This window comes from Dromaius novaehollandiae, chromosome 11 (genome assembly GCF_036370855.1).
Source record: "Dromaius novaehollandiae isolate bDroNov1 chromosome 11, bDroNov1.hap1, whole genome shotgun sequence".
In the NCBI taxonomy this organism is placed as follows: domain Eukaryota; kingdom Metazoa; phylum Chordata; class Aves; order Casuariiformes; family Dromaiidae; genus Dromaius; species Dromaius novaehollandiae.
The window spans coordinates 6,342,837-6,363,643 of NC_088108.1; the positions used below are offsets into that span (position 1 = coordinate 6,342,837).

General features: G+C 40.2%; 1 protein-coding gene and 1 long non-coding RNA gene across 6 annotated transcripts in view; one reads left to right on the forward strand and one right to left on the reverse strand.

Annotated features, from left to right (window-relative positions):
• The window catches only part of LOC135329539 (uncharacterized), a 78,376-nt gene that overhangs the window by 36,705 nt on the left and 20,864 nt on the right, over window positions 1-20,807 (reverse strand). The gene's annotated exons all lie outside the window — the stretch shown is intronic.
• Window positions 14,771-20,807, forward strand: part of AMMECR1 (AMMECR nuclear protein 1) — a 107,639-nt gene continuing 101,602 nt past the window's right edge. The window contains exon 1 of one of the 4 annotated variants that reach the window (XR_010391007.1): window positions 14,771-15,099. Coding sequence is in view for 2 of the 4 variants with exons in the window: in XM_064518136.1 (XP_064374206.1) it covers window positions 14,928-15,099 (172 nt within the window). In the remaining 2 variants the exon portion in view is untranslated. The remainder of the gene's footprint in view (window positions 15,100-20,807) is intronic. The other 3 variants (XR_010391006.1, XM_064518136.1, XM_064518137.1) reach the window with 3 other exon arrangements.

The window sequence follows — 20,807 nt, forward strand, 5'->3', positions numbered from 1 at the left end:
AGAAATAGCAGAGTACGAAATCATGAACATCAAGTTTACTCAATTAATTTTTACCAAGGTCCACTGGGTGAAATTTGGAGGTTCCCTTGTCAGCAAGCAGATGAGTGCACTCGAAGCAGCGCTGCCAGACAAGCCAGGCACTACATACTCCCCTCCCGTCTGCAGGCAGCAGCAAAACCCTGCAGCTGTTCCCTGACAACAGGATACAATGGAGGTTACTTACTTGGACCCAGAAAGTCTTTGAAGTCTGAAGTCCACATGCTCATTCATGCTATGGATAAGAATATTCCCAAATACTCCAGAGAGAACGATTTTCAGCCGTTATCAGTAATCACAGAGGAGTGTTCGTGCCCTGCCCCATCATATGGGCTGCAAATGCAGTGTAAACGGGTACAATGCTGTCAGCTCTTCTCAGCCCTAAGACTCTAAATCTTTAATGGGATTGGAGGCAGAAGAGAGGGTGAGTAAAATGGGAAAGTATATATGGGCAACATATCTCAGAAACCTCCAGTTACCGCTAAGCAATCTCCCCTTCTATCTTGAGTGACTGTCCATATGCAGTCATACACTGAGGATGATACTGTCCATTAACGTTCCCTCTCCACATATGCAGATTAATTGCATGAGAAGCCCCCAGGCCTCAAAAAGAGAGACAGAAAAAAAACCCAAACCTATCAAGAATTACAACAGCCCTGGAAACTTCTCTAATGGCGCATTATTTAGTGTAAAGAGAGATCCACATGGTGGCTCTGCAAATGGCAAGGCTGGAGCCATGCCTTGTAAACAAGATTAGAGCAGGTAGCTTTCTGTAGCACTCTCACAACAGCTCTAACATAATATGATGTCCAGACAAAGCAGTGAGCATTCTTCCTATAGCATCTAAAGATGAGCAGATATCTCCAAGGATAGTAAAGTCTGGTCTTTAATTTGATTAGCAATGCCCCATTGGAATAGGCACTCAGCTGTGACAAAGCTCATCTTTTCTCCATTGAAAAATCATGATTGGAACTCAACACTGAGACTGAAAAGACAAGATGCTAGCAGAGCTGAAAAATCTCTGGTATTCCACACATTTCCATGCTTATGTGTATAAATATCCACAAGATGAATGTGCACAAGAACAACTAATCAAAAAAAAGATGGGGCAGATATCACATGAGGGACCTACTGAATCTCTAGGTAAAAATGCCTTATTGCTAAATCCATACTGGAGTCCATCATTTGAATAACCCTACATACACGGAGACAGCATGGTCTTCAGTTGAGAGGTGAGGGCAGTCCAGAGCCTTGGATTCTGCTTCGGATGCTGCCAGCGATTCAGTGCCGAAGGACAGGTCCCTTCTGCCCTGGTTCAGCAGGTAAGTCGCACAGCCTCCGTAGCTGGCTCAATAACAGAGATGCCAAAGCAGCAACATGGGCTAAGAACCAGAGGGGACAGGAAATAACAGAGGGAAATAACTACTACTAACTGTAGTATTAGCTATTTTTTTTCAGCTCTTAGTGCTTAAATCCTTATGTAGGCACATTAATGTGTGGCCTAATTTCCAGAACTGTTGAGTATCCAACAGTTCTCACTGACTTCTGTGGAAACTGGTATATAAAAATCTAGCTTGCTAAGTAAAAATCTAGCCATTTAAAGTGACTAAATATGCATGTGAGTAGCTAAAGCTAGGCCACCATTCTTAACAAGGACATCCTGATATTTTGGTTTACATATCATGACAGCTGGGGATGGTACAAGGCTGATCAGCGAATTGAAGAAGGATTACAACATAAAGCCAGTATCAATGGCATCAGCCAAAGCCAAGGTTGGTGACCTTTTATGTGGAGACTGCAAAGTGAAGGAATATTAAAGGGGAAAAACTGCAGTAATAACTGAAACATTGTCTTTGCTGTATGATCTGCAACCAGTTTGGGAAGGGGGAGCAGAGGAAAATGGACATTAAAGAGCAGGGGGGAGAAGGAGAGGGAAAAACAGAAGATAAAACATTCCTTTGACAGACTGATAGGCTGAAATAATTCAGTACAACAACATTCTGGAATTCCTGACAAACCCTCATGGCTGCAAGTTTGACAGTTTTGTCCCTTGTCCTCATAACCGACTCCAGGCAACCTGCCAGAGTTAGGGGGATTATTCCTCCAGAAGTCTGTAGGGTGTAAACCCCAGGATAGGACACCGAATAGCTCAAATCTGTGGCATCTGCCTCTAGCGACTGTTTAAAAAAATAAAAACAGCTTACAAAGAGTCTTTACAATGACTGGAGTGACACTTTGGCAGAGGAAGATAGTTAGAGATATGCCCCTCACCCCGATTGTTTACATTGAGCCACTAAAGCGTTCTGGATCTACCTTTTTATCCCAGACTTCACATCAAATTTGACGCACAGTTATAACGGAGTAAATCTGGAGTATGGGCATGGACATTTCACGGATTTGGAATTCCTGATGTTTATTGGTTATTGAGATTAAAACTGAGCGGAAGTCAGTCTTTGGGTCTTCTTTTGCAAAGGTAGATGAGTCTGGAAGTACTGATCACCTACATAAGTCTTAGCTGGATCACTGCTTAATGAGGGTTGTGGTTCACCCTCCATTTCATTTGTGAATGTGTACCGTATTTCCTCTCACTCCCCAAACAGCCCAATAATGGCTGCTGGCATTTGTGTGCACAGAAAAGTAACTAATAAAGTATTTAACAAACTGTAGCTTCTTCAGTTCAACCTAACAGGAGAAAACAGCAACTTTGTCAGTGCTTCAATAGCCAATTGCCTATTATGTCATTGGTAGACCTTAGAACTAGTGCAGGAATCACTGGCACTGAGTAAATAATTTATGTCAGTGAACTGTGCTGCCTCCAGAAAAAATCCTTCTACCCCAATCTTAAGATATTAAATAATGTGCTGTAGCCATTTCCCAACATCCAGACCATGCTGCAGCTACTTTTTCATGTATCTTCTTTTGCAGAAAGCACATTGAAGTAGGGAGTGATGGGAAGGTCAGATTTGTTTTGGAAAAGTCCAAAAGCTCTTCTGCAGCACAATTATTAGGAGGACTGTGAGAAGCCCCAGTGGCAATGATATATAGATAAACATCTGCATTCCTTACATACCACATTCATTTTTGCTTCAAGTAGGAGTTCACACTTCCAGTGCCGAGTAAATCGCGTATGTGACAATTACACACCCAAATTCTCTCTCCGCATTTGGTGCTGGGTATCCATTTGATATTTTGCTTTTGCATTATGAAGAGCCATGACTGACTCTGTGATCCTTTCTTTATATTTGCCAAAGCTGTCTTGCACACTGAGCAAACACGTAGTCCCCTTACAATCCTGTATTAGCTGACTCTTTAGTCAGTAAGTATTCAACTACCTTAGAGCTGCATTGCACAGATCTCCAACTATTTTATGCACTGTCTACTTAAAAAATAAATAAAGACTGAATTACATTCCTGAGCCCAGGATCCTCTTGCACTATACAAATGTAAGTATTTAATTTGGCTTTCCCTGTTTATGTTAGTTTGTTTTAGTTTCTCTGTGTCTTACTCAACCACAAGAATGCAGCATAATTGGACTTATTCAGTACTGTGTGTCTTTGGCTGCTTTTTGCTTCCCAGAAGTAAAAAAAAAGATTTTTAAAAGAAGGTCTGAAAGTGTTTTTTGTTCTTTAGTTATGAAACTAAAAACTAGACAAACAATCAAAAGAAATTTCATACCGAGAGTCTACAAATAAAGGCATAGAGTTAAAAAATGAACTGATTGTAGCCTTCGTGAAAGGAAGCAGATTGCCAGCCTGTAGAGACTGAAGTCTGCTCTTCATCCCTGCAGGAACACGTTGGAGAGGAGAACAGCGTTGTATCCGCTCCAGAACTCTGTTGCCAATGTAAGTTGGTTTACGGCAGGTATGGGGGAGAAGAGAAGAGGAAGAAACCCCATAACAGACAGTGATGGGGCGACCTTCCCTGAGGAAGTTTCTTTCCAGCCTGAACGAATTGGGAGGTACCAGAAGCCTGTTTCAACTCCCACTGCAGGAAATGGAAAGACTGCCATTGACTGTGAGCAGGGGCTGGCTCGGGTCGCAGGAGAGGTTCAGGTAGCGGTCCCACAGCACCTCGGCAGCACGCCTCACGCCCAGCAGCAGGACTAAGGACACCTGTCCCTGTGGCTCCTCCACTGAAACCAGCCACAGGAGGTGTCCGTAGACCCTAGTTTTGTGGGGTCTGTTGGTTGGTTCTGAAAGGTTAGCAAAAGAAAGCCTGAGCTAAAACCTCCCACTGATTTCACACTGGTGTCCAACAAGGTTTCACATGCGCAGTCATCAGGAACGCCTTTCTGAGAGATCAGAGCCTGGCACCTACTCTGAAAGGCAGGTCTCTGCAGTTGTAAGGGTTTATCGACGTGGAGCTCCTTCCTGAGTTCATTCAACTTAGTAGCTCAAGCAAATAAAACTGTCAAAACTTCAACACCTATCGAAGTCAACAGTACAACTTCTTCTGACTTTAGCAAGAGCATCATCCATCTCCTAATTTCATCATATTACTTATTAATTCCTTGATTAATTTAGCTTTTAAAAATCAAAGACTTTTCAAATTATAAGCTATACTTTTAATAGCAGATGTTTCTGGCAAAACACAAGAGGCCAGCAGGACCAGATCTGTTGCTTGTGTAAGCCAGTTCACGCATTGGTTTGAATGGTACTATGCTACTTTGCACTTATTTAGAAGTTGGCTTTTTTTTAAAACTTAGTTTAAAATAGCTAAATAATGCTTTTTTTATCTGAGTGAAAGAAATTTGCATTAGCATCAATACCTAGCATGCCAAGCTACAGCCTAAAGTATAGTTCTGCAGCCAAATAATAAACCCATAAAATAGAAGCCTCAAATGGAAACACTGACACAGCTTTGAGCACAGTAACGGACACACGCTGCTGTAATCAAATAATATAATCCAATGTTGATTCGAGCATTTGAGGGCATTTGAGCAACACGTTCCTTATTTTTAAAACTACTTATTTTCATACTGCTAAAAAATGAACTAAAATGAAGAAACTTCTGAAAATGAAGCCATGGATTATCCTCTCCAGCCATGTGGCTGGTGTCTAACTGAACATACAGTATGCTGCTAGGCCAAGTTACAAAGGAATTACTACAGTGACTCAACACACAACAGAATGAAAGACTCAACACACTCCTATAACTCTGCTTCCCTGAGCATAAACACTCTGATTGACTGAATGTTGTTTATTACTTTCTAGATCCTCACCCTTCAGATATTCAAATGAAACTGGGCCTCAGTCTAATCTTTTCTCCACCAAACCCTAAGTGAAGGCATTGCATTCAGAGAGGTTGAGTCTTACATCTCAGCTCTTCTGACAGATTCCTCCTTTCTGCACTCAGGAGTAAGCAGCAAGTTCAGGGAGGAACGGGTGAGACCAGGCGGGCTGAGGCTCTTTTTGTGCAGCGGTGCTAAGGAAATGATACTTGAGCATAAGGCTCTGAGGGGAGGACAGGGAATCCCGTGGGCCATCCAGCAGTAGAGGAGTTTAAAGAAGTGACCCTGGCCTCACAGATCTTAAAGGTCATCAGTGGAGCTTAAAGGTAGCAGGCACAGCATCAAGGACAATATGGGAGAAACTCTGTGACAGATGTTACTTTTGGTATTTTCCCCTAGATGCACACTAGTTTAAAGGTACATAAAGCTCCCCTAAAAAGACAGGGGAGTCTCCTACGATACAGTCTGTCTAGCAAGATAAAGCCTGCACAACCGCATGCACATTCTGTTCTACATCGCAAATGCCGACAGCTTTTCAGTGCAAAGTGCATGGTCAGGGTCGGGGCTGGAATGCGAAGTCCAGCCTTCCCCAGACACAGGGAGAGGGCTGGAGAGTAAGCCCAGCTGACGAACGTTTAGGGCAGCCCTGTAGGTGCTTTTGCCTGTTTTTGTGTAATGTGTTAAATTAACAGCAACCAAAATAAATCTCCACAGGAGGCAGAAAGCAGAAGTACACATAACAAGGATAGCCAAATATTTAGAAGGAGCTTGCAATTTGGAGAGGCTCTTAGTTTTTAGATGCCTGACAAAGATGTTCCACACAGAATCCCCAAATTAATTGCCACATTTTAAAATACTGATTTTTTTGTGCTGACTTATATGCAAATTATCTATCAAAAACTCAGTACTGAAACTGCAGGAATTTCAGAACTGTACTTTTTATAATTGAAAATTGCTTTGTACAAGTATTTGAAACAAAAATTTCTTGTGAGTATTGTTCTAGTGCTTGCTTGTTTATGAGCACTGTGAACAATTTACTGTTCATTTTAGTGTTATATTTACTGTTAAAATGCATATACGACATGCATTGCATTGGAAAAGTAAGGAACAGTCCAAGAGGAGAAAAATAACATGGAAGCATGCCCTTCTGAGACAGAAGGCAAAGCAACACTCAGAAGTAAGAAGTAAATAATTTGTGACGAATTTTGTACTGAACCATTCTCTGCTGCAGGGACCAAAACACAAATATTTTGCAGATGCCATCTACTGGGGAAGCAGGAAAACAAATGAATTGTACACTACTATCATGTACTACATAAAATAAATTGGGAAGCCTATTACTAAAATCTCATAATTTCTCCACTTTGTTAGCTGTTGCAAGAAGAAAAGTGACCAAGATAATTCTCTCTTAAGCATTTATGATGAACCAAAACGAAATGGGGGAATGCAGATACATGAATGTTAACATCACTGAGGTGGCAGTCAAACTAGAAATGGCTTTATTAACTAAACCAGGATCATAAAACTGGAAAACCACTGATATCCTAGAGAAGTACCCCATTTAAACTCAGAATAATTAGATGCTCAAGGTGTCATGCTCTCACAGTTTATACAATGCTGCCCTCTAGCAACTGGAAACCAGTACAACGCCGAGGATTCATAAAGGTGTTTCTCAGAACACAGGTTGGGGTCTGATGTATCCCAACCCATTCTGTCACTCCCACACCGTCCCCCCATGCGTGGTCACTCTCTGCTGCTAGCTCGATCCATCTGGGAATTAAGATGGCAAGAAAATACATATTCATTGACATTAAAAATTAAATCAGTAAGTCTTAAGGGCAGCTCTAAGACAAATACCCGTAACTTTTTTCTTCTTTGGCCTGGTAAAACACCTTAAAATTCCCAAGGCCTTTGCTCATATCCAGGCCTAGGCTAGCAAGGCAGTTAAGCACATGCTCATCTATAAGGCTGTGAACAGCCCCACTGAAGTCAGTATGAAGTAAAGACATAATTACATACTTTTCCAAATGCCTGCCCTAAACAGAAGTTAAGATTCTGATCTCTAACTGAGTTGAAAGCCACTGAAAAAGGTCTTCATTTAGAAAATCTTGTTCTAATTAGAACAAACCCAAACTGGCTCCAGACCTAAACTGGAGAGAAACATAATTAAATATTCTGTTGAAATGGCATCCATGATTACAAAAAAAAAAAAAATACATACTAGCTTTCTGTTCAAAAAAGACACCTCAGGGAAAGTGCTAGAGATGCTAACAAAATAACGAAGGTGGACTGGTAACCACTTAGCTAACTGAGGCTCTTCAGCTACCTAGAAGATGAAAATTCTTTGAAATGACGCAGAATTGGAAAGCCACAGCAAAGTGACAGTCATGCGTCAACAGAAACGTACTCCAAAAGGCAAGAACATTTGTATTTTACAGAATATATTCCCTAAGGACCTAGAAAAAGACCACTATTATCATCCGAACGAAGTTGAACTGAGAAAGCGCTGCGAGAAGGGCATTGGTAAGACTCTTTTGACTCACTAATTCTCTGCCTGTCATCACTGCAAGCTGAATGAGAGGGCCACAGGCTACGGCACCCACAGGCTGGGGGCTCAAGACAGCCATGCCGCCCTACCTGACTTTCTTCCCCTCTCTTTCTTTTCAACATGGCCCAAAGGGTATCACTACTGAGAGTGTCTTTGTGCTAGAAAATCTCAACCGTGTATTTGATGCTGCTTTTGTACTGCCCAAAGTGCAGCAAATTTGATCACTACATTTCAAGTCTGAAATAAACACGAGGGGAGAAGGCACGGTAATGTATCTGCCTTATGGACACCATGGTACTGAAAATCCAATTTACAGTAAACTGCTACATTGCATCTGCTGAGAACTTCATGTTAAACTCAAAGCATTTCCACTAATCTTTTCCCCATTAATTTAAACCTTGGGAGGGGCTCATAAGCAATGCTACTGAAAAGCATTGTGCAGTAGCGGAAAAATGTATTACATGGAACAAATCGGCAGATTAAAACCTCCACCTTTACTTGCCCAACCAGAATTCTTTTCCATTAACCATAACACAGGAATCCTGTACCACAGTCTTTGAGGCTGATTATGTGGAACTGCCTTTGAACACTACTTTGGGCTTTCTCTTTTATAACTAACCAATGGGACATTCTTAAAACACCATCAAAATATTTTCTTTGCTTAATATTAGTAACAACACTTGAAAAAATGTTCATCTTCTTATCCATAACCAATCTGCTAAAAAGTCGGAATGAGATCCACCAGGGATTCATACTGGATAATATTTCAGTGCATTATAACCAATAATTGTTAAACAGCACATTTAAATCTTGGGTCTGATTCTACAGACCTCAAGCAAAATTCCTACTGTAGTCATGGGAACTTTCCTTGAGAAAAGATGAAGGGATTAAAATGTTGAAGGAAAGGAATAATTTCATGAAGCCCTGCTGGCCAGTTTACACATCAGCTAAACTGGAACTGGAACTGGCAGACTATTTGAATAGAAATACAAGAATTATCATACCCAGCCAGAACACTGATGCAACTACTCCAGTATCCTGTCTCTGGAGACCAAAAGCTTGCCTGTGTAGGGGGCAGTGAGGGAGGCCTAGTACAGCAGAAAGGCCCTAAGATCTCAGCCGGGGAAATTATCCCTAACCAAAAGAGCAGCTAAATATAGTCCTGTGGACTTTAATGCATACTTATCTTCAGGTACATGTATATCTAAACTGAGACTAACACTACCTAAGACTATCTAAACTGACAGATGCAATATTTTGAGTCTCCTTGTAGTCACAGAAGACATTTGATATATTCTCTCAGAGAAACAACACCATGAGTTGATAAAGATGCCATTGCCATGGAGAAAGCAGAAGCAGAGCAAAGGGGTCTGATGGATAGAAAAGGTGACAACAACTCTCTAAGGTGAAGGGAGATTTTGAGTAATGGTACAGTCAGAGAAACCTTATAGACATTGCATTTTTATTTTTATTTGTTTGCATGTTTTTTTTAAATTGTTTTTAGACATTTCTAAATTTCCTCAGCTTCAGAAAGTACCAGAAAACAGTTATGAATTGAAAAAAAGCACAGGCTCAGGCTCCAGTCTGGATCCTGACATACTCTTCCTGTGCAGCTCTTGAAAAATCATTTAACTTCTTTACTCCATTTCTTCTTTATTATAAAATTGCTACCCTACCTCAAAGGATCACTGTGATACTATTTGGTTATGTATACTTTTCCAGGATATTTAGATAGTCTGACTGCAGGCAGTAGAGATATAAAAAGTATGTTTAAACAAGAGGAACTTCTAAGCCATCTTAGAACAGCATCGCTGCACTGGAGACAGAGATGATGATGAGAGAAGGGAAAGGCAAAACAGCAGTCGAAATAGCAGTTTTTCCCCACAGTCGGGGGAAATATTAGACAGAATGACCCTGCTGGGCTTCTGGCTGCAACTGATTTTTAATATAACCTTTCCCAATTTGTACATTTCAAAGTAAAATCAAGCCCAAGAAAAAAGTCTTGACTCTTTCCAGGAACATTTCCAGGCATTGAGAAACTAAGCTAATCACAACTATAAGATAAAGTACCTTTCATTTTCATCACTGTACATTTCATCTCAAGAAAGTATATACCAATTATCTAATTCAACTTCTATCCTGACCTGGAAGGTGCAAGTTTAGAAAGACCGAGCAAAAATTGCTAGAATTACTTTGATTTACAGCTGTACAATGGAGCAGAATCAGGACCATTCTGCTCACAGTTTTTCCCTCACATTCAAAATAAATCTTTTGGTAATGGAGTTGTTAGTATCCGGGAATTAGTTGCTTTGGAGTCTTCTGATTTATACTGTTGTGTACACAACATTGAATGGATACACTAAGGTCAAACTGAATAATTCATAGTATGGGAATGATTGCGTTTCTGGTGGTTGTTAATAGAAATTTCTTACCCTATTGTCTTTCTCTGCTAAGGCGACCTTAGAACGCTCAGGGCAAGCAGATGCAGAATGTATCAAATTAGCACCTTAGGGCAATCAATGTAATGAGATGTTTCATTATAAACTCAGGGAAGCAAACTATATCCTTGACATGCTCTGCTCCCAGACATTGCTAAGGCAATTGATTTCTTTATGTCTCATGTGAGGATCACCAGAGAAAATTCATTTCTGAATTCTGCCGAATTCAGACTCTCATGATTCAGCTAAACAACATTTTTCAAGGCACTAACGCATCCCTTTATGATGCCCTGGGACATTACTGATGCCTTTGAGGACAGACCAGAAGGCTAAAAATATCCATATTAAAAACAGTGCACACTCAGAGAACCACTGGCATTCCAATCAAAACCTTTTTTTAATCATATAATTTGGAGCAATGGATTATTCCAAGATGCAGTGTATCTTACGTTTAGGCTTTCAGATTGGCATTTTCCTAACTACTGTGTTTGAATTGCAACTTCATATTACACAGAGCCCATTACATGAAAAGCATTACAGAAGAAGAGTTGACTTGATACCTTAAATGAAATGGAGAAGATCTTTGAAATGGCCTAAGGAGGTCTCAGTTGTCTCGATTCAATAGATCCGGTTTAATTCTGCACTGTTAAACTTTGGTAAAAAATATTTTGTTGTTGATTTAGTGATAACATGGTAAAAACCATGAAAATTCCTCTGAACATTGGTATTTTTCAATTTCTAAATTAAAAAACATAAATAAAATCTCAGCAAATAAAATCTCTAGATTCACTCATCTTGACTGTGTCCATCATGCAGTTTTCCATGTTGTTCCATATAAAAAAGAAACACATCACTACAGTTAGCCAGTTGAACCCTCCTTTTCAGCGGAGAAGTGAGATTATGCTCATAACTGTTTCAAACAATAATTTAGGGTTAAGATCTAATCTCTGCTTTAGTTGCTGTAACAAAGGATTGATGGAAACTACAAGTATTCAGAATAACTACTAAAATTTCACAATGCATGTAAGTCAGCGGCCTTTCTGTGGACTGCATAGGTGCTTGAACTAAGCATTTCATTTCCACATTTCGTGAAAGCATAATATATTATTTTACCCTCTAGGCCATTACTTATTTCACCATTAACAGGGACACTTTCAGTAAGTCTTCTTCTCCAAGTGACTACTTTCATTAGGACCTCATTCAGCACCCTGAATCAAAAGGAGTTTCCCTATTGATTTCAGTGGGACCAGGATTCGGCCAATATAGCGCTTAGTCCAATATTCCCTCATGCAATTAAAAAAAGAACTTTCTGCAAGCTGTCAGCTAAGGTACCATACTAATTCAGTGGTAAGCTTGTACTGACTTTAAAAAGCTCTCATTTGATTTTTGTTCTTTTTTTAAACTCTGAGAAACTTTTGCTACATGCAAGCTCATCCTTAAAGTTCTAACACTGCAGTATAAAACACTGTGCTCTTTTTCTTCCCATTGATTTCACCAGGACTGGCATTTAGGGGCTTCTTTTCCAAATCGTAGTCACAGTTTTGGGTAATCTCAAAATGTCATTTTCATACCAAGTCTAGCACTGTTGTACAAAGCTAATTATGTGTCAATACACTGGAAATTTTCCTACTGCAGTTACATGTGCCAGACATCACCTCAAAGCTCATGCTCCAAAAAGCTCCCTGAACAACAGACTAGGGAAGTCTAACAGGAAAAACAGTTGATGACATTCTGCCCCAGTGAAGTGTACAAAACATTCCCTTTAATTTCACAGTTTATTTTGCTGAACGAGTTTCTTTAACAGAGTTCTCATTTATGGCCAAACTGGTCTGGTCACTCCATTATACTGGTAGAAACTGGACATTGTTTCTCCAAATCAACTAACAGCTGCAGGCAAGAGCTCCCAAAGATTATTGCATGTTGAAATTCTGATCCTGATGTGCATACAGACACAACGGCAGAGGGTTTATTGGTCACATTTGCTCATAGCTATGACACTTCCGGTGGGATAGCACTGGTTTCAGTTACTTCTCTCCTTCTCAGGGAAATCAAGGATAAAAGCCAGCACTTAGCTTACACTGAGTGCTCAAAATGACTGAATTGAAACAAAGAACAAGAATATTCAACCATTTAGCTCTTGAGAGAGTGTTAGATATTTTAGAGATACCATGACATAAAGCAGCATGCTCAGTGGAAAGAGATCTACTTGTACCACATCGGTTTGACAGACACCATAAGCATTGTAGTGTTTCACTGTAAGAACGATGAATGTATGTTTACACCTTTGCTTTCATGCCAAACCACCCATCTGTTCTCTACTCAGAATTGTCACACTTTCTTCATTTCACTTTTGTCCTATGCTATATTTAACTTTAAAAAAGTCAAAAAAAGCTTTATCTCATATGTATAATTTATTTTCTAGACTCTCAGTACTTGAAACTTCAACAGAGAGAGGATGGTTCAGAATACTAAAGTTTCCAGTTGTTCAAGCTGAACTGATGCTTTATTGTGTTGCATTAGCAACCCCTTTATAACACGAAGAGACAAAAAGAGCATTTGAATTAATGACCTCTCTTGTGGCAAAAAAGGATCTCATTTTTCAATGCATAGTTCATCTGCTAGCACACACATGCTAGCCTCTGATGATAGTCGTGTGCTGATGTATCACTAGCAGTGTACCATATGTGATGAATTACCCACTAGCCAGCATTATTATTGGCTTTAGGTTTTATTAACTTACAAAAAGGTGCCTATAAAAGTCTTTGGTATTATTTCTTGCTGCTTCAAAGACAGGATTTAGGAGTTTTAGGAGATTAGTAGTCATATTTCTTGAGCTAGCCCTGAAACTTCTGAGATAATACATACCAACACTAGATTTGTATGAGTACTTGTTGCCTTTTGAATGAGAATGAATGCTGCAACACATGAGAATCACGATTATTTAGGTCACAATTTCTAATATCTCCATTTCATAATAGTCAGCAGAAACACTTCAGAAGATGTCTGTTTGTGTATAAATACAAGTAAGATATGAGCAGCCTACTTCAGGGATTGTCTACTGTTCTAGCTCCTAGAACAACACTTCAGATCAGAATGGTTAGAACTGCAGACAGACCCAGAGATATGATAGAGAGTCTTTTTCTCCAAAGCACCTGCAAAAGGGAAGGTATATATATACTTGTATATGTGCAACTTAAATGTCTATTTATTTTTATGGAACAAATGCTTTAATACTTAGCCCCAGAGAACTTCACTGTGAGTGTGAAGCTACAGCAAATAGTCTATTTGCTACTATTTGCTGTAGCTTCACATATATTAAATCTACTCACATGCACACAGCATCTGCAAGACAAAATGCTGAGATACTCTAAAAGAAGTATAGCTTTATCAGTTAAAGTGGACAGTCCTATCAGAATAGTAAAGTGATTGCACACCACTACTGTTGAAGCACATTAAATATGTTGTTCTTCCTATGATATCATTATTGTTCAGCATGACTCAAAAACTAATGCTAAAACAAAAGCACGTTCTGAAACAAGGGCAATATTCAGCTTTTTTTCTCAAATGCAAAACTGCTTTTCAAAGCAGCAGCTTCTTGTAATCCAGTCCATGTGGCTGAATCTAACCCAGTTATACTACCAAAGCTGTTTCCCCTTTCAGTCTGAGTATAAAGAAAAGTGGGGACTAGCTCCTGGTCTGTGCTCAGGCAGCCCTAAGACTATCTTAAACAGATTGCTGAAGATTACTTTAGGCATTACTTGGGAAACTTAACTGGCATCAAGCCAACGTACCTAGCTTTGTGCCAAGTGCTTCTTGCTTTCTTCCAGATGAGGGAATTAACCAAATAGTGCCAGGGAGCAGGCTGAGGACTGGGTCAGTAGTATGCTATGCTCTAGGTATCCATGTAAGCACATGGAATCCATAGGGGACACTTACAGACCAGAACAACCCAGAGCAGTCCTTAGGCTACTGTATTTTGTTGTGGGCATAGTACAGACATACCACTGCCTCCTCCAAGGCTGTGTCAAATACTCGGGAACTATTTGAAGCTTTGTCCGTGAGTCAGTCGGTTGAAGAAAAATTCCTAAAGTATTCCTTTCTCCCACAAAAGGAATACATCCTCCCACTCTACCTGAAATTCCATTCACTCTGTGGGACTAGCAGTGATTTAAGGGGGGTGGGGGGGCTTTAGCATACACTCTGTGTAAGATTGAGGTTTCCAAAAGTTAGTGCAGTTCCAAGACTTCTGCAAAACATCAGCTTTTCTGACTGCTTTGAAATTTATAAACTAGGGAGCTGCTATAAAATACTGTCGCTGCATCACAGACATTAGGGTTGAAAAGACCTTTTTAGTCATGTTTTTTCTTCCATCTTCTATTGCAGTATTTTCTTGTATGCTGAACTCTTAAGGGTTAACTGGCACTGGTTGGAGGAGGGGGAAATCAGAGGTCAGCTCATGTTCTGATACCAGTGAACTCGCAAGTTACTCCTTAAGCATGTGGTTTCATCCTAGGTTCTTCCTGCCAGCATTTTCTCACTTTAATCGTACACCCACAGCAACCCAGATCTTTAAATTCAGCAATTCTTTCTCAGGTTTTAGCAAGTCATTGGCAGCCTGAGCTATTTTTGGGATATTTTCTCCACTGCAGATGCAGCTTAGGAAAACGCAGGGAGCATGCTAAAGACCTGCAGCTATTTGCCTTGTACAATTTGCTCATTTCTCTTTATTTCTCTGTTTTCCTGCACTGATCACTTAAAGGACAATCTCTCTGGCAAACAAAATCCCCGGAGCCTGATTAGAGGGACTGAAGGCTCCCAGACACGGATTGCCTGCCAGCCACAGCACGGTAAGGACATGGACACTTTTGGCTAGCCTTGTATTGCAGTTTTTTAAGCTTTGCTGAATGTTTATTTGTGTCCATCGCTTCCAAATCAACACTGCTGGCATGGCAGGCAGTCTCCAGCTCCTGGTCTCCATTTTCATTCCCTAAAATCCTCAGCTCTTGTAAGTAACACATTTATACTCACCGTCTCTTTGTGTGTTCTAGAAATCAATGACTGACACTAATTTTGATCAGTTCCAGGGTTTTTTTCCTCATATTTTAGCATCCTTTGGAGATCTGTAATTTTTAATCCTGATTGAAATTGTGGATATTTCTATTGCCTGATCTTCCCTATTCTAGGTAGAATGTTAGTCTCATTATTTAGCTCAGCAAATTATTCAAAACAGGGATTGTTTTATGTACTGTAGATGGAAACATTATTAAAAGGAACTGCTTCTGCTGATTTACAGTTATATACATAGCTTTCTTGTCTTGTGCACGGGCTCTGCTACAATATCTTAAAGCTGCCACACAGCAGTACGCTAACACTACAAAGACATATACAATGTAAAACAAATACAGCAGACCTATCTATAGTAAAAATGAACAGGTTTTATCATGCACTTATTTTATATCTTCACAGAAATGCATGAAGGAAGCTCTGTAAGAATGACGAGATTCCTATTTTATATGACATACTGTTTTACTGAAATACTGGTGAAAATAGTTAAACATCCTCAGGGATGTTTTACTTATACATACTATTGCAGGAAGATGAACACAGTTCATTTCTAATGAAAGTACAGACCAAATTCTGGGAATCTCTGGTGACAAAATCAGGAAAAGGGGGTTGGTTTGGGGGGTCTGCTGGGGGGGTTGTTTGTTTGGTTTTTGTCCTTTCCTGTACCTGAGGCCTTTTAGAAAAACTGGAAGTGCTTTATGCATTATCCTTTTATGACTGGAAATATGATGACTGCAAAAAGAGAATTCCCCTGAGGGTTTAATACACATCATCCAAATATTTGACTGCAACTCAGTGTCTGTTGTCCTATTAAGAGAGATGTTTTAGAAAGCCTGACATTGCACTAGAGGTAGGGAGGCCTTCAGACAGAATAAGCAATCAAAGGCTATCTGTATCTGCTGCCAGGAGAGACAAGAGCATCGTGTACAAATGAAGTCTCATAATCTTTCCTATGAAAATGCTTAGACATTACAGTCTGCAGCAGAAACAAAAGTTAGCACTGCTTTCTAAGCAGCCTTTTAAGAGCTTATTCAATCTTCCCCTTTCACCTTTCAATATGAGAAAATTTTTTCTTCATTTTCTAGCCTGCAGATGTTCCTTGAGTGATACATTCTGATAAAACAAATTAGAGGGCTGGGGAAAATGTTACATGTGCACGAGTGGACTGAAGTTCTATCTCCAACAGCGAAACAAAGACATTCAAAAACCATAGTATGGGTAAGCCTGAGTTATAGGAAAAGTTAGCATGTGGTGGATATGCAAAGAATCAAAGAATTAAAAGAAAAAAAAAAGCAGCAGCAGCCATCCAGGGACTAGAAGCACTAGAAGCCAAAAGTGAAAACTTCAGCTGGTACGACTAGCTCTTGAATCAGGCTCTAGAAGTGACATTTTTGCTTCTGAAAGCCTCTCATCTGTTGAATAGTCAGTTTGTATGGTGTTGCCTGTGTTCCCTCTGAACATGGACCTCTGAGCCTGACTCTCTCCTCACACTGGTGAACCTCAGCCTCAGTTCCACTGAAGCCACTGATACTAAACCAAGTTAATAAGAAATATGAATCAAGCCCTTAGCCCTTAGTTCCATCTTGTACCACATCCCAGCAAACCAGCACTCAGCTTACTGCAAATCCAGAGACTGCACTCATTCCACAGACACCACAGGCAAAAAGAAAATTTTCTTGCTGGATGTATTTTGCTAAAGTTAGCAAAGCATTTGATTGTTTACTGTTAAGAGAGGAGCTGATGTGTGTCATTAGACAAATTACAAGGCATGCTTGTAAACCCAGATTCCATCTCTCTCTCTCTCTCTCTCTCTCACTCTCTCTCGCTCTCAAAAAAAAAAAAGTTACTTTCAGCACAAACAGAAATCAATTTAAGTTCTACTTGCAAGACAGTTCTGTGCAGGATTTAATGTTTTGGGAATTCAGTGAGATAAAACTCATTACAGTGATAAACCTGTACAGATAGCCATTCAAGTACTGCTTGTTTGGGCATTCTAGAAAATGTCATACTGAATTATGCCATTGAAAAGAATTATTATTAGAAATGTCATCAATGTTATTTTACAATACTTGCAGAAATGAAGTAATCTGAAAAATGCAGAAGCAGAGGCCATCAAGGGTATATTAACTTTTTGTTTTAAAACAAACCGTTGCATACAGGAGCTCTCTGAAAGTTGAAAACCCCATCTGTGTTAAAGAAAGAATATAGATTATGGGGATTAGCAATTCTCCAGATGTGCCAGATGGCTCCCAAATTGAGGAAACACTCATGCTATATTAATACACATACTTTGGCTTGCCACAGTCTTGCATACAGCCCTTTCACACAAAGTCTTCAAGCCAGGAATAATAGCATCCCTCTCTGCTACACACAGAAGTTGCGGCTGTTCCTGGTGTGTGGCAGGGACCATGCTTTATGCAGGCCATGCCCCTGAAAATATAGATCTGGCTCCTCTTGTAGAGTGGCCAGTGGAGCAGGAGAGAGGCTGATTGCCAAGCAATGAATAGAAATCACCCCCCGATCTCCTCCTGCTGCTGCAGTTCAGATTCTGCAGGTAGCACCCATTAACTCCATAGCCCCCATCCAGGTGACAGCACATACCTCTCCCCACTCACATTCTATTTTGCTGGGTGCTGACCTGTCTCATAGCTTTAGTAAAAGGGCACTTGATGACTACTGCCCTTATACTCCCTTCTGAGGCTTGTGATCATTGAAAACGTAAGGGGAGCCGTCAAGTTTTCTGTGCTGTCCTTTTTTTGTGCATATACATTGAGTCAGTCACACAAAAGATACTAAAGACTAACTGACTTTATAATGAACTAATTTATAATTCAGCAGCAGCTATGATGCCAGCATCAGGCAACTCTTATGCCAGGCACTCTACAAATTATTCCTGATGGTCCTTGCCTAAAAATATCTAGATACAAAGAGCTAATGGATATCAATAAGGGCACTGGATAAAATGGAGCCCCTGTGATTTACAGTAGAACTTGTTCTAGAGTCAGAACATGAGTCAAATGCATATTTATTCCTTCACTTGAACAATCCTAGAAAAGAAATACTCTTAGGAGTACAAATGTATAAAGGGTCCCTCCCATTTTAATGATATCCTCAGACATGTGATAAAGTTGAAATAAATTAGTTAACTATGCATCAGAACAGCCATAGTAATTGGCCAGTTATAGTCTCTTTGCCTGTTTTTAAGTTTACTCTTTTCAATTTTAGCTTAAAATTCAACAAAAAGAGATCTAATTGCTCTTGCATTACTCTTCAAATGGTTACACTAAGAGTGCCTATACTCTCAATGGCTCCACTGGCATGTGGTAACTTGCTACACTGTGATAACCTGATCATATGGCCGAGTCCTTCATTTAAATTGGAGGAAGTTTTATTTTTCCTGGCTGTCACTTTGCACCAGGCTAATTCTACTAAGTCCATTAGTGGGACTAGGGTGAAAGAGGAATCATCAACAACAGGTGAATAGTACAACAATTCTTCAAGGCCTGGGATTCTATTTTGTTAAATACTTTCTTAGAGAGATGCTTTGCAACAAAAAACAGGAATATCCTGACAAATTATGCTGCTGGGATGTTGGGAGGCAGCATCAGTTTAGAGAAGGAATATTGCAGAGTAACAGAAATGCGATGAGTAGAAAGGAGATGCAGATTAGCTTGGCTAGTCTGAACAGGTCAGGTTTGTCTTCTCCTTACCAACTATTGGCTTCTGCTGCTGCTAGTGAGGAGCACATGAGACCACATGTGACAACAGCTACTGATGCAGCTAAAGACCCTTCACAGCACCCGCAGACCAGCCTCCTCTTCCCAGGTGGCAGAAGGAGCATAAAGATGCTCTACAACCCCTCTCTGAGAGGGGTTCCTCTCCCTGATCCTCCTGTCTCCATTTCTTCCCACCTCATCCCACAGCAGGACTAGGGTTTGGCCTGCTTCTGGCTTTGGCCCCAACCTCGACCCCTTTCTCTTTGCAATGGTTAGAGAAGCTCAGGGAGGTGCTAAGGCCTAGCTGGAAAGGATGAGAGAGGGCCTATAGGGCCTGGCTAGCAGGGCAGAAGGGACAAGTGGCCACATAAGCCATGGGGATGGAGATGAGACAAAACATCCTGTCAGGAGTGTGGGAAGACAGAGGGAGACAGGCAAAGCACAGCTTTGCCCCCAGAATCTCCCAGTGTGATAGGGCTGAGAAAAAGACAAATCTATATTACAGTGTATCCCAAAAGATAGAGCTACTAGAGACAGGATAGCACTGATGACATCCTACAAGGTATGAGTGAGCCCTTATTCGGATTATTACATAGTTCTTGTCACTCATATTCTGGAAAGATGAATATGTATTGCAAAGAGGAGCAAGGAATATGAACACTATTGGTAAAGATACCAGCAGAGACATTATTTATTTAAGATGTCTAACAATGCTGGCCCAATAACAATAGATATAAATCAGACACAAGGACTGCAATTAGGAGAATACATTGAAGCAGTGAGGTGGGAGCAAGAATCCTAACTATCCTTTTTTCAAGGTGGAGCATGATTAATTACCAAAAGCACTATATGCTTACACAAGTTACTGCCACACTAATTGCCCCAGGACTGGTTTCCAGGTTATTCTGACACCCTTGATTCATGCTAATAGAAATAAGGTAAGAATCAATTCCTGGGTGTCATCCATGGTTGAACGGAAAGGTGCTATAATTTACTCCAGTTGATATTGCTTATTCTGACATCACTTGTATTTGTGTACGAAGTCTAAGGCAATACTGATGTGATGTCACGAAAAGAGGCCAGATTATGACACACAAATGAAACTAGCACTTTGGGTAAGAGAAGAGTGAATGGAGCAAATTTGGTTTTTGCTGATATTCTGAAAAATCTAAAGAATCTGTTATGAGGCTGCACAGATTAGAGTGTATTCATGCATTTTAAATGTAAACAAGTACCAAAAGTTACTTTTAGTTTCATGTCAAGATTTTCCTCACTTGCTCCAGAACAAACCAACCTGGTGGACCAACAAAGCCACTCTCATGGAGGGGAGAGAGGGAGACTGAGAGCAGGACACACTTTCTTCTTCTTCCTCAAAACCAAATTAAAGTGAATGCCGTACGGATGACAGACAGAGACTATAATACAGATCTGGACTGATTTGCCTGTTTCATGCCAAAGTAACAAAGCTTAAGCGTTGAGGCTTAAATTTTTGTCAGCAATAGAATATCATAACTCAGTTGTTATGTAGATACTACAACTGCCATAGAGATTATAGTGTGTTTGACTTATGTATTTCAAAGGTCTTTTCACAGGCTGCGGTATTGATAAACAGAAGGCTCTGAGTAGCCCTTAACAGAAATCAGCATTTCTGCTGCAGTTAACATTTAGAAATGGATGGCTGTTGTTTTCAAATTAACTTTTCTAAGATACCTTAGCAAAGTTTATGACTGAAGTTTCATCCCTAACACTGGAAGCAGTCACTGCAAATTCCACAA